Raw genomic sequence first — 23,966 nt, forward strand, 5'->3', positions numbered from 1 at the left:
CGGCTGTGTTTGTGCCGCGTTTGCCCGCGCGCTCATTCTTCAACTGGGCGACTAGACCTGTATTAAATAAATATGGGAACAAGTTTTTCAAATATTTCAATGCCGAGTTGCTGCGTCAGCGACCGAACCTGGTACATACTGCCAACCTCTTGGTTCTCTTCAATTGAGATCGGAAGGACTATACCAACACCATCTAAATTATAAACGATGCTTAATTAATTAGATTAATTCTTTGTACGTGTCACAGATGTTTTGAATAGTGATTTATTTTATTTTATTTATATTATTTCATTTAGCATACACCACTCAACAGCTTAAGCCAATTAATGAATGATTTATTAAAAAAAAAAAGAAAAATTACACTTAAATATAACATGAAACAAATAAAGACAAAAACGTATACGCAAGTATAACACAAATGAATTGCAGATAATATGATTTAGAAATTAAAACAAACTTTTCTGAGTTTAACTCCAATGTAGCGTATAGAAAACACATGAAAATTAACTTGCAGTTTAGCATAACTTAAAATTAACGAACAAAATAATAATGCAAACGGTTCTTAAACGGTTAAAAACTAGTAACACCTCATTTAGCAACTAACATAACATGCAAATAAACAGTAAATTCACATTCCTATTGATCAATTTCAATTGAATTCAAAGCTTATTTAAAAAAGCTTTAAGGGTATCATAAGAAATCAAATATATATAAATCAAAGTTTGATGTAGCTAATTTTGAATAACGACTTTAAGTGGTTTTATTTTTAAAAAGTGTTGACTTAATTTTAAAAGAGACGCACTATTGTTGCAACAGTTACATGCAATATGTAATAACAGAATAATTGGAATTTTTTCATGTTTTATTGGATATTTTATCTTAAAATTACATAAAATCCATATGGATAACTAAAAAAATATCTATATTTTTACAATAAATGTTCAATATGTTGTTGTTCAAGCAGGTATTAATTCTCCTTTTCATATTATTAAATAGATTCTGTAAAACATTTTGTGTAAAAACTCCTAATTTCGTTTGTAATTGCCTCTTGAAGTTCTTCAATCGTGTGTAACCGTTGAGCAAATACTGAATTTTTTAAAAAACCAAATAAATAATAGTCTAGGGGTGTAAGGTCAGGAGAACGTCGTGGTCATCTATCTCGACTAATTATTCAATCATCATAATACTCTCTAATCAACTCTAAGTCTCATTAGAGGTGTGAGCTGTTGCGCCATCTTACTGAAAGTATCCATGATGGATTTCATCGTTGTGAAGTTTTTCAAATATGGTAACAATATCTGCTACCGATATACCTGCCTAGTTACATTTTCGCGGAAAAAATATGGTCCGATTATTCTTCTACGTGATATAGCTACCCAAACACCGAGTTTAATAGGGTGTACAGTTGTTTCACGCAAAATATTAGGGTTTTCTGTGTTCCAAGAGCGATAATTTTGGGAGTTTACGTATCCACTTAAATGAAACCATGCTTCATCAGAAAAAAATGTTAGATCTAGAATATCGTCTTCATTCAGATTTTCGTTAAACCAATTACAGTATTGCACACGTTTTCCAAAATCTAACGGAAGTAGTTCCTGCACAACACTAACTTCATAAGGATGAAATTGCAACTTCCTTACTGCTTTATGGCATGATCCATATGATATTCCTATAAACAATTTAGGAATAATGATACAAATTTTAGAATAAATATTTGTTATTAAGTACCTGTTTGAGCAGATAACTGACGTAATGATTTGGTTGGACTAGCCCGTAAGCGGTTTTCGACATCTTCCAAGACTTCCTCTGTGAGAATATACTTTCTGCCTGGAGATTTTCCTCTACAAACACTTCCACTGTTATGGAAGCGTTCCACTAATCACTAATCTCTTCACGTGTCTCGAAAAAATTTCATAATCAATTTCATCATTTGGAAATTGTTCTTGAAATTGTAAATGACACGAATTCGTCGAATATTTCCAACCATTATCATTGTTTTGTCCGCTACGAAAATAGGCCTCCAGAAGAAATTTATCTTGTTCTAATGAAAATGCCATGTTCTTAACCTAAAATTAAAAAACCGATTAGCTTAGGGAACAACATACGCAATAAATTAATTACTCACGTATAATATCCACCTACCCTAACTGTAATATTGAAAAATACTGTTTTATAATGTCGCAAAATATATCAGGTAACGATAAAATCTACAAAATAATATCCAAGCCAAAAAATCCGTACGCCAATGAATAGAACGTCAAATTGTGAAATCGCCACAGAACTCCTTGAAATCGCACAATTGACATTGGAAAAGAAAGTAATTTTAGCAAAAGGAAATCAGTTTTGATAGCAATTGAGACAGGGTACGTTCAGAATCCGGTCAATCATTCTCGATCTCTCGGTATAATAATAGTACCTAGCTATGAATATTATCAAGTGATCCAAGTGATTTTTTTTACTTTATTTCATATCATTTGACCATGATTGTTGTCAATTATTGCCAAACAATATTTTTTTAACAATATTTATGCTTTGTCTTTAATACAAGTCGGTCGATTCGACGGCGTTCGGTGTCCCCAATCGAGCACCTTTTTTTGGATATCCGCCCCTCTAGAGACTGCAGCGCGATGCTATCGGCGGCGTCCTGCGTCATCGCAGGACCTCCAACTGACAGATTGATTGCTGCAATCGCGGCACCGCACATTACCCGAGATCCTACAAGACAAATCTAGGACGTCGGCATTTTTGCGAATTAATGACCGCACTACAGCCTGGAACGGACAAGTCGTAGGTGGCCCTGATTCAGAGGCGCAAACGGCCATTGTTCTAACTCTGAAAAATGGTCTATACGATTTAGAGTCCTAGAAAAATCAGTATTTAAAAGCAGCAATCTAAAAAAATGTAACAAAAAATGAACATTCTACATACGTACTTGCATATTACTGTATAGTTGATTTGAAATGGAAAAATTGAGTACCTTGAATATTTTTGTAGTGGGTTCGGTCGCGATTGCTGGGCGCAGGGTTGGTCCGATCGGAGTGATTTTGGTGGCGCTGTGTAGGTCGGATCTCTAATGTGTCACCTGTATTATGGTTGATTTGAATCGAAAAAGTTGAGTACCTTGAATTTGTTGTAGTGTTTGCATAAATACATAAATAAAATTATTTATATACCAGTAATGGGGTGTTTATTTTGTGGATAATTATGTTCATGTATTAAAAGTTTGTTTGGGGGCGAATTCTCGCATTTCATCCTCTTTAAGGATTTGAGTTTTTATTTTACTATTTTTTCCAATTGGATGATATCTAAAAAAAACTCCAATAAGAAACTCCGTGTTAGGAGGTTCTCAACTTTACTGTCCATTCGACGTCTAGCATTCTAATGGGGTCATTTGACTTTTTAGCCACGTCCCATCCATAAATTTCAGAACGAATGGTCTCCTTTTTGTTGCAGAACAGAAGTAAATAATCACTTTTTTCGATTTATATGGATAAAGGCGTCGTCTTTTTACTCTGTCGTAAGTAATTGTCCGGTAATAGTTTTACTTTTTGTGTCTGATCTCAATAGTCTCTATAAATTGATTTGAAACGTGATAATTTAGAATTTAGACGGACGATTATTACTTGTGAAATATTTTGCAGCTAATATACGGAGTGGCCAAATGAAAACGAAACAGAGCCATTTTCAGGAACTGCGTCAAGATTGTAGAAAAACGCTCAGACAAGTCGGTTTTAGATTAAAGGGGGACATTCTTTGCTGGTATTTTTGACTCCGCAACTTTCACCCCCAAGCAAGGGTAAGCATCACCCCAAAATATTTAAATGGCATTGGGGGTTGAGTAATATTTCTTTTGAAAGCTCTTACAATTCTCTTTACAACAGACTTTAAATTTTATAATTCCGCCCAATACTTTGAAAAAAATTTACACTCTAAATTTAAATTGTGTTTAGCTGCTTACTTACTACTTAGTTGATTAAATGTTTAAACTGATGACCGCCCGCTTCCATACAAGAATAAAGATTTTGTTCGAAACTTTCGCGCACATTCCGAAGCATTTCCGGTGTGATTCGACGGCATTCGTCGACGATTCTTTGACGCAAATCTTCCAGCGACGTTGGCTGTGTTTTATAGATTTTACTTTTTAGGTATCCCCACAAAAAGAAATCAAGGGGTGATAAATCCGGTGATCGAGGAGGCCACTCAGTGCTGCCCCTTCTCCCAATCCAATTCCGTAGAAAACGTTGGTCCAAATACTGACGGACAATTAACGCATAATGCGGAGGAGCACCGTCCTGTTGAAAAATCAAATGATCTTCATCATACTCTGGAACATTTTCAATAATATCAGTCAAGGCAGGGTCAATAGCGTCTTCCAGTAATTGCAAATACATTTGGCCAATCAAATTACCAGGTAGAAAAAATGACCTACCAGCCGGTCGCCGAAAATTCCAGCCCATACATTTAATTTTTACAGTTGCTGTGTATGCATCTCGTGAAAACTCTTGGTTTTGAATCGGACCAATAGCGGCAATTGTGACGATTTACCGTTTCGTTCAAGAAAAAGCTGCATTCATCAGAAAAACAAATGTTAAAAAGGAACTGTGGATCGTTCCCTGTTCGCTCACTCATTATTTCGCAAAATTGCAAACAGCGGTCATAATCATCCTCATGAAGTTTCTGGACTAAATGTATTTTGTATGAATGGAATTTATTCTTAGTCAAAATGGTTTGTATGCTGGTTCGATTCATCCCAGACACAGATGTCAGCTGCCTCGTACTTAATGTAGGATCAAGATGAACTTGTCCCAAAACTGCAACTTCACTAGCTTCATTAACTATAGGTTTTTCAATTACTCGTTTTTTATTGGCTACGTTCCCTGTCTCTTGAAATTTTTTTACTAACTCTAGAACATACTTTCTCCTGACATGTCGATCTTGATGCTGTTCAATAAATAGCTGAGCTGTTCTATTCGCACATTTGTTGTTCATAAAATAAAGCGAAATTTTATTTACCCTTTCCGCAATGGAATAAACCATAGTGTTTAATTTTCAAAAACACAATTAAATAAATTACCAACCAACGCTTCCAAATAATACTAGAAAATAATTTGGAATCCACAAATTTTACGTTCATTGTGTGTGTATGGCATTCATCTCTGTTTTTTACAATTGTGTTTTTTTTACGAAAGTGATAACAAATCGCCAAAAACCAATGTAACGCAAGAAATACTAAATTCATACCATTGGCGTACTTAACTCGAATGACTGACATTTTTACCGTTACTAATTGTTTGTACATAAGTTTAATTTTTTGTACACAAATTTAAAATCAAAATTCTTAATAAGTATTGGGCGGGATTATAAAATTTAAAGTCTATTGTAAAGAGAATTGTAAGAGCTTTTAAAAAAAATATTATTCAACCCCCAATGCCATTTAAATATTTTGGGGTGATGCTTACCCTTGCTTGGGGATGAAAGTGGCGAAGTTAAAAATACCAGCAAAGAATTCTTTAATCTAAAATCGACGGGTCTGGGCGTTTTTCTACAATCTTGACGCAGTTCCTGAAAATGGCTCCGTTTCGTTTTAATTTGGCCACTCTGTATACGAAACGTTTTACGTTACTCGAGAACATAAAATGTTGGAATGGCTCACAACGGTCAAATCAAAGTATGAGATCACATTTTTAATATTCTTTTGACAATTTGCATGTGGAAAATGAAATTGAGAACCTTTTTTTTAAGCTTGCTTTGTTTACTCTTTCTATCTGATCGTAAAGTATTTATAGCTATAGCCACCAGCATCAATTATGACTTCAAATGACTTTCACGGACACCCTGAAAACATTTTTTAATCTCTAATTCCGTCATTAAGTTGACCTTAGTTTTAACAAAGCAACTTTTGGTGAAGGTCGAATCCAAGGTCACCATCTAATTGTCATTCAAAATCCTACAAACTGTGCTTAAAACGTTTCTGTTGAGTTCTCCAGAGAATAATGAGTTTATCGTCCAAATGACATGCATGGGCGTAAAGAAAAATTTGGCGCTCTATCGATTACTGCCTTAAAAAAAATAATCCGTGTAATATTTTCACGTTGACTTTGATTAGACCTTGAAACTTAAGGTCAAGTGAAATCACCAAAACGTGATTTTTGATATCCTACAAATTTTTTCCTGAAACCTTTTTGAGAGGACTCAATCCTAAAAAGTTATCGAAGGGTTATGTTTTTTTTTTTTGGGACACCCTCTATAGTTAATTTCATGGAAGAACGTCTTGCTCAAATACTAGTTGGAGGTAGCGGAGAGCGCGACCGTATCTGTTAAAAAAATTCACACTGTGGTACGTTAACCCAATTTTCAGTCTGGGACAAACCATGCATGAATAAAGAAAGTAATCTAACGAAGCGGCTAGAGACGAAGGAGAAAACTTAACGTTTATGCAAGAAGAAAAAATCGGCCGCTACTTAAATTTTTTTAGTCGCTCTGCGGTTCACCGTCCTAACTTTCTCGATGAATCAGGGCCAATAGAAATTTCTTTAAATAATAAGGTGGTTCGATGAGAAGTGGCAACTTCGCTTCGTTCGGAAACCAAATGTCGTATTGAAATTCATCGCCATCAATCTTTGGAAAATGTCAAAAATAGAGTTACACCAAATGTCCCTGGATATTTTGGGGCAAAATCCTTATTGCCTACATTGAAATATAAATTCGAATATTCACTACATTTTTCTGCAATTTTCTTAGTTTAAACAATTTATTATGTAATATCCCAATGTCTCCAAATACTACAACAATTAAATTTTGATATTTTTTATATATAATTAAGATTGGCATAAAGTCCCTAGATATTGATAAAGTGTTTTTAATATTTTTCATATATAAGAAGCACATTGATAATCATTATTGTCAATTGTTAAACCGCCATTTTGGGTCTAACAAGACCATTAATTGCGGTACTTGCTCAATCTAGAGACTTTAAATTGGCATATGTCAAACCGCCATTTTGGGGCAAATGACAACAATCTGTTACGGTGTTTGGTCAATCTAGGGACTACCTGTGTCTATGTATCTACCTATCTACTGCAAAAAAAATCTGGTTTATTTGTTTTCATGCTTAGGAGTTCTACTTGAAAGTTGCGGTGTTGCCAAATTTTACAATTCACCGGTTAATTTAAGGAAATTAAAAAATTCCTTTTAGATCCCTGATTTAAAAGTATTTTAACGAAACAGTTTTGTCTACATGTGAAATTGGACATTCAAAGTAATAATCATCGCAGAGCTTTATGTCACAATTCTTATTTGACTTACTTACGCTTGCGTGATACTTTTTGAAAGAGCTGTTTAACTAAACATTGTAATCTGTTACAAATAATTAATTTTTCATAATAATTTTTTGTCATATAACGCAGTTAGATGTCTAAAATTTTCGTAAAAATTGGGCGCCTGAAAAAAAACGTGTTCTAAAAAAAACTAGAAAACCGGTAAAATATAAAATCTAACATTTGTTTAAATTTAGGATATAAACAGTTCTAGCTAATATGCTTGCCATATAAATAATATACTTACATATTATACAGGGTGTCCGTTAAAAAATGGGTAAAACTTTACCACTAGACGAAAATTAATGGGAAAATATTGCTCATAAACGTTTAATTTTCGAGATACAGGGTGTTGAAGTTGAAAAAATAAATAACATTTTCTCTAATAACTTTCGACTACCTACTTAAAGCTAAAGCTAAATTCGTGTTTCGGATCTGTGGGTTTTTTGTGATGAGAAATTCGAATTTTTCGACGATTTACTTCACTTCACTTTGGGCTGGACAAATCTTTTCCCTCAACTTTTCAGCTTAAAAAAAGGAATACATATCTCTAAATCCAATCGTTTTCAATAAAAAAGCATTTAAATTTATAAATGCATAAAAAAATTTGTTTAAATTTTGTCGTAGAATTTAGTGTAAAGCTTGGCCCATTCTTTAACGGACACCCTGTATATCGTAGAAATTCCATTTTTAGAAGCTGTCAAAGATTCTGAATGTGTTCACTATAACCAAAAGCATTTGCTGTGGAATCAGAAGCATCAGATCTGGAATCTGAAGATCTTTAAATTAATTTGTATGTTTTTTATGAGTTTAATTTTATGTTTAAATTTGGCTAAAAAAAATTAAAATTCAGATAACATTTTTGTCGCTTCAATTAGAATATATTTACCGTTTATTAATTTGTTTTTGAGCTCTACTAATTTGAGATAAATTATTTTCGTACTTATTGGGTTTTTGTCAGCAAAATATACACTAAGCACAGAAATTAAGGGATATTAAAAAATTTTTTGCTTTAAAAAACGGATGGACAAAATTGTTTTGGTAATTTCACCATTTTCAATTTTTTTTTTAGAATAAAGAACGATTTTTGATGAAGAAAATATGGATTATTGCTAAAAAAACATTTTTAACTTAAAAAAATGAATAAAATGAAAAATCATTTATTACATTGATTTTCAGATTTTTTCTTTAAACATTCCGAGCGCTAAGAAAAAAAATTCGCATCGTAGAGAATACTTTGCAGTTTTCAAAACCCTGCTTGAATTTTCTGTACGACCATTATTTCCCGAGTAATTGATTGCCAAAGTCAAAAATGATTTTTTTGCTTCGATCGACGATAACTCGACGGCAAATCATCGTACAAGGCTCCGGAACCGCCCAAATTGAAGAGAATTAAATTATCTAAAAGAGCTTTAAGGTGAAATTAAAAAAAAAAAATTTGAAGTCCATAGGCCTTTTTAAAGAAAAGCAAACATTTTCAGTTTTTTTCGTTGATTTTCTTATGATTACTCAAAAACTGCTGACGCTAAGATATTTTAAACTCCAGATCCGAAAACTAGACACTCGAAGCTTCAATTTCCTTATTTTTTCATTCTCTCTACGACCATTTCCCTCCAAGTTCTCTTTGAAAATTCCCCAAAATTTTGAAATTTTTTTAATATCCCTTTATTTCTGTGCCTAGTGTGTTTGGAAAATGTTTTATTTAGAATTTCTTAAATATTTCTACTTTCTCCATTTTTATAATTTTTCCGTTTTTTTTTCTTAAATTGAATGTAATTCTGAAATTATCCTTAGCAATATTCACCTGAAGGCAAGAATAATTACGAAAGTGCGTTGCACCAGATAATGTATTTATTATAAGTAGGTACAATGGGCGTAGCTAGGATTTTTGCTTGGGTGGGCCCAGAGCTGCAAGATCTATGGATGTAAAATGTCAAAGTCTAAACAATCTTTAGTTTGATTCCAAAACTAATGGCAACTTACCGATATGAGGAAAATTACATTATTGGATCTTTCTTTCCTGAGGTGGGCACCGTGCACACCCCCTGTTGCCCCCCCCCCTACCTACGCCCATGGTAGTAGGTACGCATAAGTTGAGATTAAAATTAAATCTAATACGTAATCTTACATAATTTTTCATGTTTTTAAGGATTTTCTTCCTTTAAAAAATAAATTGAAAAATTTTCATTCAAGAGATACATTATGTGCTTATTTACAAAAAATTAATAAACTAGTTCAGCTCTAGCATTTTTTTTTTAAGAATATTGTATAATTCCAGCTCTCGTGGCGGTTGTACGACACGTCCATTTACATATTTCTTTTGTCGATTATTTATAGCTTCCAAAAAGGAATAACAACTTGTCGCGATAAATCCGACAATGAATTATGATCTTGGAAACGGTCCTCATAATTCAAATTTATACCGGGAGATATAATAACTCCGGCAAGTTCAAGGTTAGGCAAACAGTTTTACCGGCGTTTCGCTAATAGAAAAACCTGTTATCCACACTCACACACACACACACACACGCCAAGGCGCATTTTTGTCGGAGATCATGAAGTCTCCCGAGTACCATCAATTAGATCGAGCGGCCGGTGTTGGATTTAATAACGCCGAACCGAAGATTTATATAGTCGTATCTGTTAACTGAAATATCGGTGAAAGGTGCAGTCCGATTGGTAGACCCGCAGTCTGGCCCAGGAGGAACTTTTGGTCGGTCTCGAAACGACATTGAATAATAATTAATTTTAAAAACAAATTCATCGGTTCGGAGTCGCTTAACGTACTAGATCGAATTTTAATAATAGTACTCCAGTCGAATTAGATCATAAAACCTCAAAATTAACGTGTTTTTTCACTTTTTTTACTGCCTCCGAAAATCTAGACGACCTATCGGAATATTAGTTATTTTATGTTGTAGGCAATTAAGTTACCTACAATTTAAGGTATCTTAAGTCATATTTCACCTATTTGTTAACTATAAACGCGGAAATATCAGCGTTCAAAAATTGTGCATTATTATTGCAAAAAGCAATGGATGTTGATGAAATTTATGGAAAAGACGGTCAGTTTGCGCGTCTTTGTTCCCAAGATAGCTTTTTTTATAACATTAATTGTTAAATAACTATTGGATGCATTGGACCGGGTTTTTAGAAACGATTAAAGAAAGGGTTAAACTTTTATCTTCAGAAAGTTTTATATTGATAGTTCATATAATAAACGCGCTAGCAGCAGTAAAAGTTAACGTTAATAAACAGCCTGCACTCGGGAGAAGGGGCGCCGGGCCCGCTCACGCGTCAAAAGCCGCCCTCGGTAGAACGCGAGATTTTTTAACCGAATTTGAAACGTTCAAGTCAAAAATCTCGCGCGCGACGAGAGCGACGTTCACGTGCATGCGCGGGCCGAGCGCTCCTCCCGCTTACAGGCCGTCCATTGGCGTTAACTACTGCTAGCACGTTTTTTGCATAAAATATCAACTTTCTGAAAATAAAAGTTTAAACCTTTCTTTAATTGTCTCTAAAGTCCCGGTGCGATACCTCCAATAATTAATTAACAATTAACTTTATAAAAAAAGTTTTCTTAACAAAAAGACGTTGGTGATTTCTCTTTTTTTTTAATTACCGTAAAAGTAAGCTCTATTTAATGCAAAAAGAGCGAATTCCCGAGCGGCTTTTGCCTGACCCTGGGACAATATGACTTCGATACCATAAATTGTAGGTAATTTAATTGCCTACAACAAAAAATGACTAATTATCCGATAGGTCATCTAGATTTTCGAGAGCAGTAAAGAAAAAAGTGAAAAAACACATAAATTTGACACTTATTTGCAATTTGCCAACTTAGTGTCACTTCTTTCGCTCTACTTTTTTGATATTATGATTCTACCGTCAAAAAGTGCATTAACATGTCTACTAATTATTTTTTTACATTCAAACTCTAATTTTACTGGAGTATAGAGTAATAGTTATAGTCGAGATGATGGTGTTCGAAAATATATTTATTTAATTTCGGTCGTTTATTGAAAAGGAAATGATCTGCGAAATATTTTGTTCCAAATTTCCAGTAAATCTCATTTGTCAAACAGTTGCAGTTTTGTAGGTACTTTACTGATTGGTTTTTAGTGACTAAAATTAAATTTCAATCACTAGTAACTAAATTTTTTAAGTCATTAGTGAAATTGAATAAATATTATTTACGTTAAAATGAAAAATTGCTTGTGAAATTGAATTTCATTACCAAAACACTTAAGATGGCTCATTGTCTTTGCGAGACATCATTCTATTAATTTTTATTACTTTATATTAAAATATAAATAAATTGATTCGATGTCCCTTTTATTGGAAATTTTTTTTGTATTAATAATACCACCACTGTAAGAGATATGTCAGTTAACATGAGATATATAGAATTTCGCTTATGAAAAGGACCGTATTTCCGCAGTGTATTTGTTTAAATAAAATCGATTTTTTTTTTATGCTTAAGGATAAAGTCAATACACGGCATTATCAGTGCTGACAACAATTAGCTTTAAATGTTGTTTGTTCCAGAAGGCTGTGGTATAAAACATAACTTGTTTTCCTGGTGGTTTATTGAACCTCCATCTAGACTTAAAGAACTTGACAAACGTATACATATATGAGAGCGATTTATAATTGTAACTTGTAAAAAATTTATACATATTCATCGTTCGTGCGATGGTTATTGATTCTGATCTCTGTGTCTTAAGTAGTTTTTTTTTTAATGGTAATTTATATTAGTCATTCTATATAACTTGAAAAATCTCTCGCTTTCCGGGTTTCCCACTTAATTTATTTATTGCGAGCGTACCTTTGCGGGAAGAAAATTCAACTTATCCTGTTATTTTGTGCCAAAAGCATGCCTTTTTGCAACACGTAATTGGATCTGTCAGTTAAATATCAAGGAAATTTAAGTACAACTTTTACATAAACTTTGCTTGGTAAAAAACAAATTATGTACCCACAGAAACATTACCTGGTCGTCATAACTAAGCGATTACTCAAGTATTTTTTTAAATGATAAAAGTTGAGTGGATGAAATCACCATGTTTCGGGATTTGTTGATAAAGGAGCAGCGATTTTCATTTTTATTAGCCATCGCAGATATACTAAAAGATATACTAATATAAGTCCGTCAAAGGACAAAACTACTTGCTGAATAGGAAGTAGTGGGACGCACAATAAATAAGGCCGCGGTGCTACGGGACTTATCAGAACCAACCACTAGGGAAAGAAAAAGAAGAAGTCCATCAATTATTGTCAATGTCAATGGTAGCCAGTAGCCACTAGCCTTTTGTATTTGTGTACAAAATATAATGGCACAGGCAAGAAAGGCAAATATCGCGAATTGATTTTTTGAAATACACTGGATGAATTTTTTAAGATCGGTTTTATTCCGTCGTTTTTATTATCTTCATAAATTTAGAACCAAAATGAGATAAGAACCTTTACGATTATCTCGGGAAATCTTTAAGTATCCAGTTTGTATAATAATAATCACCAAGAAATTGAATCTTCTTTTTTAAGGCCGATTTTTTAACTAATTATATTCTTATTAGTCAATATTCTGCAGCAGAGAGAGAATTATAACATCTGCAAAATAGCAGATTTCCTCTCTATGAACCCCAAGAGCTCTTGGGTGTGTACACGTCACTATTCTTTAGAACCCTTTCCTGGTTTTAATGTAGGGGAAACGTTAATCTGACTTCTAAATTAATCATCAGTAATTATTCTTTAGTATTTGTAGCAGGAACATGAAGTTTCACCTATGTATATACCATTCACTATGACTTTATCTTAGAAGTGACCTTGAAAACAATGTGTTTCAATTTCTCTTCTGCGGATGTGTTTGTTTGTATTAATATTCGTGTTTATTGAAGCAAATTGAAACTTACTATAAATCTATATAATTTACATTGAGTGCTAAGTTCTACAGTTTCTAAAACTATTATTTTTTTCTTTTTCAGATCTCTACCTGTCCCAAGGAGGCACACCCCTTACTTCGGCCAACCGGACTATCGAATATATGAACTCAACAAAAGGCTGCAGCAAAGGACGGAGGTAGTGTGTATTTGTTCAAATTTTCCCTTATTTATAAATAATACAATCAAAAATATCCAATATTATAGGTATATTACGTTTTTTGGTGAGGAACCCCCTTAAGACAATTTTTCATGGGCCCCCTTGTCTTTGGAGCCAAAAAAATTTGGTTGCATATTTAAATTTCTTAAAAATTATCAGTCCACTAGAAAGCCATTAAATTTAGAAACTTTTTGTATCTTTATACTTTTTTCGTAAAACACAATGTTTTCGAGAAAAATGTCAAAATGTGATCGAATGCTTATCGTGATTTGCCATTTTCCTCAAAAACATTGCGTTTTACGAAACAAATATCAAGAGACAAAAAAGTTTCTAAAATCAATGGCTTTCTAGCTAACTAATAATTAAAAAAAAAATCAAATTTGTGACCAAATTTTTCTGATTCCAAAGACAAGGGAGCCAACGAAAAAGTGTGTTAAGGGGGTTTTTCATCAAAAAGCGTCATAAAACCTCTGTGTACCAAATTTAGTTATTCTCGTACAACATGGTTTTGAGATATAAAAAAGACTTAGGGGCAGATGACAGGGGGCTGTAACTCCAAAAAAGGGGGCCAGTTGGCAAAAAGTAAAAATACGGGTCCCCTAAATTTGTCTTAAGAATCTATGACCAAATTTTGTTGCATGAATTTCGGGACACCCTGTACAGTACAAAAAACCAGACAAGAACACTTAAATGATAAACAAACCAAATTACATTGTATGACAAACAAAATAAATTGCATCTATGACAAGTAGATTTACGTTTATGTTATTTATACTGTATCAAAAATCAAAATTTATCTACTTCCGAGAAAAAATTGATATTTTGAGTTTTTTAATATTCAACATAGGTATTAGATTCACACTAAACGATGAGGTGTATTCAAACAATTAACAAGGTTGTTAATGAAAATATTGAATAACAATTGGCCCAATACTGATCCCTGTGGAACACCAGACAGGACTGTAAACCTCCACGATGAGAAACCTCCGAAGCATACAAATTGATGCCTGTCACAAAAATAAGAATATAAAAGAGATAACAGGCAGTGAAAGACCACAATTGTTTAATTCACGCGGTATGATTCCTTGTGCTTAAATGTTTTGGAAAAATAGGTATAAATCTCTCATTAAAAAAAAAATTAAAATTAAAAACCTTCAGGAATCGGAGAACCCGTCTTAAGAATATTATTTTTATAAATATATTATATGGGTTATAATTGTTTTTATTTTTATTCATACAAAATGACAGACATTTCTATATAAAAAAAATATTTTGTAAAAGCCACTACAAGTTTCGTCCACATTGCAATATTTATCTAAAGCAGACTAATCAATATTTAAAAGGGCAACATATAGAATTGAAAAATTTGGTTTCCTTAAATTAAAAGATTTGCTGTAAGAGATTTTAGCATTATCCATGCAGTCATGAAAATAAATCGTTATTTGTAAAGTTGATTGATGCAGATCTTCTTAAACGATATGTCGGGATGGTTCAGAAATGAAACCAAATAAAGAACTAAAAACCCGATCTTGGCAGAGTTGTGCAGATAAATGGTTTAGATTTATGCCGTAACATTTATCTTATTTTGGTAAAATGTACGAGTAAAGCGACGAATAAAAATTTTTCCTTGAAAACGTGTAATTTTCTAAAAATACACCGACAAGAATAAAAAATAATCTATATGTAAACCATTATCACTTTCCTACCATTACTTATGTATGTGTCTCTTTTATTCAACTAATGGATTTTATCTACAAAATTGATCGGCTATAAATAATATATTTATGAGGATCATTATTTCTAAATCAATATTCGGAATTTTCTACATATTTCTTTAAGGTGTCATCATTATTTATAATTTTTTTGCAAATAATTCCATAAGCTAACTGTTAAATTTCACCATTACAGGACAGTGATAACCTGTGGTGGGACGCATTCGCAACCGAGTTTTTCGAGGACGATGCCTCCCTGACCCTCGCTTTTTGTTTAGAAGATGGCCCCAAAAGATACAGTAAGTTACAAATAAATTTTCCTGCGCTAAAAACCGTGTTTAGTTCGGAAGTTTTTAAATCGTTGCCTTTTTTCAGCCATTGGAAGGACGCTGATTCCCAGGTATTTTAGGAGTATATTTGAGGGTGGAGTGACTGAACTGTACTATAATATGAAGCATCCAAAAGAGTCCTTCCACAATACTAGTATTACGCTAGACTGTGATCAGTGCACTATGATAACACATCATGGTAAACCCCTCTTTACCAAGGTAAGAAAAATAATTTAATTTTACTAATAACCATTTATATGAAGACAAAAGTAGAGTGGCTCCAGTGTACATCCTTGGGGAACGTCAATTGTATAATTTTTCTTTTCATTCTCGAGCTTCATTTAGGCTTTTGTTTTATGGGTTATTGATTCTGGAAGGTGGTTTTTCGTAGGATAAGTATAACCGTACAATTGTTTTTTTCAGGTGTGTACAGAAGGCCGTTTAATTCTAGAGTTTACCTTCGATGACTTGATGAGGATAAAGTCGTGGCATTTTGCTGTCCGGACGCACCGGGAGCTGATCCCCAGGTCCGTCGTGGTGGGGATGCACTCCCAGCAAGACACCAGCATGTTAGACCAGTTATCGAAGAATATCACCAGGCAAGGCATTACAAATTCAACGCTTAATTATTTAAGGGTGAGTCTTCGGTTTTATTTTTTTTGTAATTGTAAGTTACTTTGTAATTTTTAGTTTTTTTTTGACACTTACACTTACATATGCAATTCACAGCACACTTATATCGAGTATAGCAATGAGTATCGTTGCATAACGCGAGTTGATTTTTTTCTTCTCTTATCACTTGTTTTGACGATTTTAACCTTGAATGTGGCGATGCATGTGAACCCGGTATAGTGAATGTCAAGGATAGAAACGATAAAGTTGAAGAAAAATACTGGAATACGAAAAAATAAAAATAATATTCATATTTCGGAATGTATGTATTTGACGGTTTTAAAAAAATCTGTTCCAAACTTTAATGTTTTAAAAATAGTGAGCAACAAATGCATTATATTTTTTTAATAAATATTTGCGGTTGACCTTTGTCTTTGTGAAATGTATGTCCTATTTTCAACAAAATCCTATCAGTGGCAGGTGTGCCACAAGGCACTAATTTGGGGGCCACTGTTCATTAATATATTTCTAATAATTTTCCCCTTGTAAGTTTCTATCGCATAATTTGAAATATTTTCAATTATGTGACTGCAGGATTTTCTATTCTCTGAAATACATTCCTTATTTTTCGACCATCTCCTCCAAAACAAAAAATAAAAGATTACTTGAGGCTTCTCTGATGTGAATTCTATTAAATTATTTTGCCTTTCTTGAATTGCTCTCAACAAGATATTTTCTCTGTTGCTCTCCGTGTTATGAATTTTATACAATAAAATTGTAACGAGTACAAAAAAAAATTCTTAAAACAGACATTAAAAATAACTTCCAATCTAACAATTTAGAGGATTTCCTGGATTACTTTCATATCATGCCGCTTCCTGTACATAGAAAACAGATTTGAAATTTATATCTTTGGTAGTTCAAAAAAATACACATTCCCAGATTATAATAGTTTGGAAAACAACAAACAACTAATAAAAGTACATGTTAAAAAAAATGTCTGCAGTTGTCCTCTGGGTTTGTGAAATAAATGTTCTATTTTCAATAAAATGCTAGCAGTATTAGGTGTGCCACAAGGCTTCCATTTTGGGCCACTATTCTTTAATATCTTTCTAATGCTTTTGCAAGTTCTTTTCCAGTAAATTCTATTGATCGCACACAATTTGAAATATTTTTGCTTGTGGCTGACACTTTTTTGATAAAATTCAGCATGACATTAAAAATCTCACAAGTAACAGAAATGGTATGAAATTGATATCTTTGGTAGATAAAAAAATACATTATGTTTCCACTGTTTAGCGATCTTGATTAGTTATCAAGGTTTTAGTCGATAAATCAATCAATAAATAAAAGAACATTATGTTTTAAATCATTGCCAATGTTTTGGTGTTATTTTACACCATCCTCAGGGCAATTTCGATGAGTGAGTAATACCTGTTATTTTTAGTGCTGTTTTAGAATTTTTTTGTTCGGGTTTTATGGTAATTGTGAGAGGAACAATTATTTAGAATTTTTGTAAATGTATTTGTTTTTTAAATTGTTTTAATACCTTAACAAATTTATAAAAAACATTGTTTGCATTTTAGAGTCCTGAGGATGGTGTAAAATAACACCAAAATGTTGGCAATAATTTAAAATATAGTGCTCTTTTATTTATTGATCTTTATCACACTAAAACCTTGACATGGAAAAAAATACATGTTTCCAGTCAGCTTAAAATTTAAAAAACTGGACAGCGAATAGAATAATATATTTTTTAATAAATGTTTGCAGTTGACCTCTGTCTTTGTGAAATAAATTATCTATTTTTAACAAAATCCTAGCAGAACAAAGCTTTCGTTTGGAGGCTACGGTTTTGTGACAGTATTTTGATAAAATTCAACATGACATAAAAATTCTATCAAGTTAATGTAACAAAAATGATATCAAATTGATTCTAAAAATATAAAATAATGTTTCTAATTAGCTTACAATTTTTAAAACGGTAAACAACTAATAAAATAATAATGTTTATGGTTGTACTTTGTCTTTGTAGAATAAATGTTCTATTTTCAATAAAATCAGTATCAGGTGTACCCCATGAGCTTCTTTTGGGGGCCACTATTTTTTAATACGTTTTTAATGATTTTTACAAGTGTTTCTACCATTACAAACTTTTATTGTTCGCACACAATAAGAAGTTGTTTTTATTTAAAAGTGACATATTTTTGATACCTACAATTCAGCATGACAAAAAATCTATCCAGTTGGTATAACAGAAATTTTTTTCCCTTTTTTTTTTGCTTTTATCGTGTCCTAATTTTTTATTGTTTTTTTCTTTTTTATTTTATTCTGGTGCTTTATAACTTTTTTCTTGGCACTTCAATCTTTAGCATTTTCAACAACTATAATTAAATAAAAAATTGACCGAGATCATAAATAACAAAAAAAAATTGCTATTTTTCTCCAAATAATCGCTGTTGGAGAGTTTCCCAATGATTATCCTTAATTCAGTTTCCTTAAATAACGTTTTGGTTTGTTTTTAGTTATGTGTGATATTAGAACCCATGCAGGAGCTTATGTCGAGGCACAAGGCGTACGCCCTGAGTCCGCGGGACTGCCTGAAGACGACGTTATTTCAGAAATGGCAGAGGATGGTTGCCCCGCCGGGTAAGAGAGGTACCAATTTTATTGCACTATAGGATTATTCATTCTTGCTTTACTGAGACCCGGGGGAGTCCACGACGACGACGACGTCCGTGGCCGAGCGAGTATAGCAAAAATGAAAAAAATCCTGAAAAACTAATCTATGCACTCTGTTAACACGCTGCGAGGTATTAACAGTATTCGATATTCCCGACGGTCGTGGAAAGAACTAATTGTCCTTTTTTTTTGCACTGGGTAGAATCTCAGAGGCCAGCGAACAAGAGGCGGAAACGTAAAGGGTCGAATTCGGGTGGAGCGCCCAACAACGTGACTCCCGCTCCCAACAAGAAGAGATCGCCAGGGCCTAATTTTTCTCTAGCGTCGCAGGTAAGGCCGCACTTCTGTAAAATGTTTTTCGATAAAAGTTTTTGCGATTTACATCTATAAAGAAATGACAAAAATTACTTTTAAAAACAGTGCAATTTCGTTAACAAAAAAGACTAAAAAAAATTTACATTTTTGGTTCGAACATTAAATATAATCAGAAAAAAGAAACTATGAACAAAAATTTCGATATATCCTGTAAATTGAACCGATTTTAAGAGGGGAAACCGCATTACGAGACTGATTTTCATGCGTTCCTCATGAATTTTTTTGAGTGGGACAGATTAATTAGATTTTGATCAAACTTTGACATTATTTTATCAGTATTTTGAGCTACATTTACAAATTTTATCAAATCCGAGTTGATTGTTCACGGGAAATGTGGAGGTCGTAATTTTGATCTTAACGCAAAATGGTCGTTTTCCTGCATGAAGAAGAGTATGAACTTCATTGTGGGTAAAAATTGTGAAAATTAAAGTTTTGACGTGTGTTTGAAAAAAATTGATCTATGTTCACCATTTTTTTTTTCACTTGTTTTGAATGAAAACACCTTTAAAATTATGATACTTCAATTGTTGATTCACGTTCTTCGTAATTTCATAAAGAAACACGCTTTCATAACGATCGGTGGATAACTTTTTGAGCTAGGATTCCCGTGAATCAAAAATATTTTGTTTTGAGAAAAACTCGTGAAGATTTCCGAAAACTAGAAATTTGAGAAATTTATCAATATTATCGAGTGCATCAATCAGCGATTCCAGCGCCATGTCTTCCTCATAGGCATTTCTAAGCTTGCATCTTGTCTTGCTTAATAAGTGACTACCAGGTGTACAAGTATGAAATGCCGATTTTTGTCTAAAAAAAACATGTTAAATTTGGAAGAATGATAAAAAGTATGCTCCATCACTTGTTATACGTTTTTCCCAACTTTCGGGCAATTAGTGAATACCATGACGGTAAATATCTTCCCCATTTGCTGCGAACCATCCATCGAGCCATTTTTTCGCATCTTCGTACGAACCAAAGCGCTGCGCAGCAAGTGCGTGACCCATCGATGCAAACAGGTGGTAATCGGAAGGAGCCAAGTCTGGTGAGTGAGCTGCATGGGGTAAAACTTCTCAGCTGAGTGCTGCCAAAGTGTAGCGAACCGGTTTTGTGACCTTTGCGAATCATCTTCCTCCAACGATGCTTTCAATTCCACATCTTCGTATTTTTTTTGGCGGTTTTCCACGTTCCTTATCTTCAACGTCGAAGTCACCACTTTTGAAACTCCGAAACCATCGTTCACACGTATCTTGAGGTGGAGCATGTTCACCATAAGCGTCTCGAACTAATCGGTATGATTCAGTAGCAATTTTCTTCAAACGAAAACAAAAAATGAATGCTGTTCGCGAATGGTCTTTGTTCGGTATAAATTTTGACATATTGAACACAACAACACAACACTTTTCCAATTTATCACTCGTGTGCGTCTGGCTTGTTGATGGCACAACAAAATGGCGCAGTGTCAAATCTTTATACACAAACTGCATTGATGCGCCATCTGTTGTCTGAAATCCGCATTTCATACTTCTACACCTGGAAGTCTACCTGAACAAGCGCTCCGCCCTAACTCTTGTGCGGCTGAGTGCTGACTTGATGGGCGTTCGGTTTTAGGCTCGTAAAATCGGAGCGAAAAGAAATTTTGGAAGCGTATTCTTGAATAGTTATACTAACAATTTATGCGATAAAATTTTTTTTTATTTTTTAAGCCTCTTGATGTGGTTTCCCCGTTAATGTTAGAAAACAATTTTTCTATTTTATACAAAATATTTAACCTAACCTAACTTTATATAGAAATCTGTAAAACCTAACCTAACTTACTTAAAAATCTATTTGTTTGTAGAGTTAGGTTAGCTTGGTTTACGTTTTCCTTTACCTTGTAATTAAAAAAAAAAACTACCAAAACCAGACATTTTTTTACTCTATTATAAAGTTATTAAACTAATTTAAAAAAAATCTTTTTCTATGCAAAAGATGCATAACCTTGCATAAAAGATTCCTAACTATTTATATAACAGGCAACGACTAGTCTATGACTCGACTAGCATTGAATTACACCAACAATATGTAGTAATAGATAATGTTTTTCCATTTATTTCCCATAAAATTAACGTTTAGTAAACTAATGCAAAGAGTCAAGCGAAATTTTTTCGTGATTTTTGACAGACTATTTAGGTGAAAAATTAAAAAAAAAGCATTTTGAAGCTCTAAGATTCTAGTTTTTAAATCTTTCGGTCGATATTTTTTTGGAGCTACGGTTATTATTCAATTCTAAGAAATAGCGTGACAAAAAAATTTCGCAATTTTTTTTTCCACGAACTTCGAAAATTTTTTTCAGCTAAGTCATTGCATTTACCAGATAGCTTGTTTATTCAGCTTCAATTTTCATTTTTTTAAATTTCGATACGACCATTTTTCATCGAATTATAGGACTTTTAATGGAAAAGGATCCTTTTGTCTTCAATCATTTACACGAATTTAAAAAAAAGGAAAAAAAAAGGTAATTTATGGTTTTTTAGAAAATTAACAGCTAAATTAGCTAAATCTAGCGAACCGTTTCTTTGTTTCAAACAGTCAAACTTCTGAAAAAAATTAAAGGGTCATGTTTTTTGAGCTTAAACACTTCATAATCATGATTAAAATGGAAAAAAAAAAATTTTTTGAGGTTTTCTCATTTTACAGCAATTGTTTAAATGAAAAAAAAATTTTTTTTCAGAGAAGAGGCTAGTTTTGAAAAAAACTGTTTATTAAGTGATAAACTCCACAAAAACTAATTAGAAATTTGTCTCAAAAAATGGTATGAATCAATGCCAATGGCTTAGCTGAAAAAAATTTTTCCACGTCAGTGGACTCGGAAAAAAAAGGAAAGTTGCAAAATTTGTTAGTCGCCCTATTTCTTAGAATTGCATAATAACCAAAGCTCCTAAAAAATTTCGACTGAAAGATCTAAAAACTATAATCTTAGAGCTTCAAAATGCTTTTTTTAATTCCCGATACGACCATTTTTCACCTAAATACAGTCTGTCGAAAATCACGGAAAAATTTTGGAAATTCTTTTGGCCCTTAAATTTTTTGCGTTAGTTTAGTTTAATACTAAAAACCAGTATTCCATCAAAAATCATGTACAGAAATACAGAAATTTTTTTTTAACAAACTTCATGGTTTTATGTTTTGCTCCACATTTCTTATAGTCACAAAATTAGTAAAATGATAGTTTTTCTAATTTAAAATATACTTTTTGTACAAAACAGTTTTTTCGCTTTACTGGAAATTTCCCTTTTTTTACTTTCGTGGTTTTTGAAAAATTAACGATTCAAATGTACACCAAAAATGTACAAAAGAAAAAACTGAAGTTTTGCCACAAATAACACTTCGGGCCAAGTAAAAGTATTTCTTGTAAAGTTTGCCCTTTTGCAGGATGTGATGGTGGTGGGTGAGCCGTCCCTGATGGGCGGCGAATTCGGCGACGAGGACGAGCGGCTCATCACCCGGCTAGAGAACACCCAGTACGACGCCGCCAATTCACTAGACCATGACAACCACGGCTTCCACGCGGACTCCCCCATGCCGGGCTCGAACTCGTGGGGAACGGGAGTGGGGGACCGGGGGCCGGGCGTGGGCCCCTCACAGGGCAACACCCCCTCCACCCAGGACTCTGATAAAAAATCCCCCGCAGTGAGCCAGTGATGATAGTTCATATTTTAAACTATAGAATCTCTCCGAGTCAGTATTCTCCAATAAGCGTGCGATGATAGCCAGTGACTAACTTGTTTTTTTTTTTTTAATTATTTAATTTTATATGCAAGTTTTACAAAGTTAAGTGCAAGGACTTGAGGAACGGTGTGTGAGAAGTGAGTAATGAAGAAAAAAAAAAAGACAAACATGCGGATCCCGGTTGCGCCGGCACCACTAGAAGGGACCAGGGACAGACATTGTCGTAGTGTTGGCGGCCGCGGGCTGGAGCCGCGCTTTGCACCCGAAACAGTGCAATCATTGAATGGTTCCTTTCGGAACCGCCCACCATAGGTACCTCTGCAGAGTGAATGTTCTGGTTTTCGAATGGCAGCTCATTTGTACAGTAGTCTAAAAACATCGTCACACTGTCTGTTGTTTGTCTTCTGAGAATAACACGCAGATATCTGAACACGACACATCGTAGCCCGGGGGCTAGCGACGGAAATTTTGGGCCGGTTTCGTTAACGTTTCTTCTCAAACGTTTTTTATGTGCCGTATATCATGAAAATGGCATTCTGGCGGAGGACATGCTTTGTCGACTAAGCAAAAAAGAATAATATCATTAACTTGAACAGTTAGTTGCTACAAAATATGTTTAACGACCTGTCGAGTTAAAGTTGTCATAACCTTCCCATCCACATGCACACAACAGTTCACTGATAGCTCTATAGCAAGTAGGCTACCAGCAATACATTTTTACAGATTTTATTACACAGTTTTTCTAAATATGAGTTAATGCGCAAATAACAGACTCCTCCATTCTAACGCAGATTTTCTATAAAATGGAGTTAGTTTGAAAGTAAAATTACTTCTTGTTATAAAGAAATTTGTAATTTTTTTAACGAGTGGCATCGTAAATTGCAAATTTTTTTACACCAAAAAGTAATTTTAGTTTCAAACTAAGTCCATTTTATACAAAATCTGCTTAAAACGGGGGAAAGTCTGTTATTTGTGCATTAATTCATATTTCGACAAACTGTGTAATAAAATCTATAAAAATGTACTGCTGGTTGGCTATTTGCTATAGAGCCCTCTTAAATAAAAACACTTTCCTCTACGAACGTTTTTATGGAGAAAATTCAGAATTTCTTTGACTTATCGTCTAACAACAT

The 23,966-nt window shown here is 33.5% G+C and overlaps 1 protein-coding gene across 5 annotated transcripts in view; it reads left to right on the forward strand.

Annotated features, from left to right (window-relative positions):
* LOC108903894 (LIM domain-binding protein 2) overlaps nt 1–23,614 on the forward strand; it is a 168,422-nt gene extending 144,808 nt beyond the window's left edge. For 2 of the 5 annotated variants that reach the window (XM_018706268.2, XM_018706239.2), the window contains 7 exons: nt 13,301–13,397; nt 15,324–15,426; nt 15,503–15,675; nt 15,880–16,092; nt 18,594–18,726; nt 18,953–19,080; nt 22,537–23,614. In XM_018706268.2, the coding sequence (XP_018561784.1) occupies nt 13,301–13,397; nt 15,324–15,426; nt 15,503–15,675; nt 15,880–16,092; nt 18,594–18,726; nt 18,953–19,080; nt 22,537–22,806 (1,117 nt within the window). In that variant the 3' untranslated portion in view covers nt 22,807–23,614. The remainder of the gene's footprint in view (nt 1–13,300; nt 13,398–15,323; nt 15,427–15,502; nt 15,676–15,879; nt 16,093–18,593; nt 18,727–18,952; nt 19,081–22,536) is intronic. The other 3 variants (XM_018706253.2, XM_018706245.2, XM_018706261.2) reach the window with 3 other exon arrangements.
* The last annotated feature ends 352 nt before the right edge of the window (nt 23,615–23,966 follow it).

The sequence above is a fragment of the Anoplophora glabripennis genome, unplaced genomic scaffold, assembly GCF_000390285.2.
Source record: "Anoplophora glabripennis isolate ALB-LARVAE unplaced genomic scaffold, Agla_2.0 scaffold10, whole genome shotgun sequence".
Classification (NCBI taxonomy): Eukaryota; Metazoa; Arthropoda; class Insecta; order Coleoptera; family Cerambycidae; genus Anoplophora; species Anoplophora glabripennis.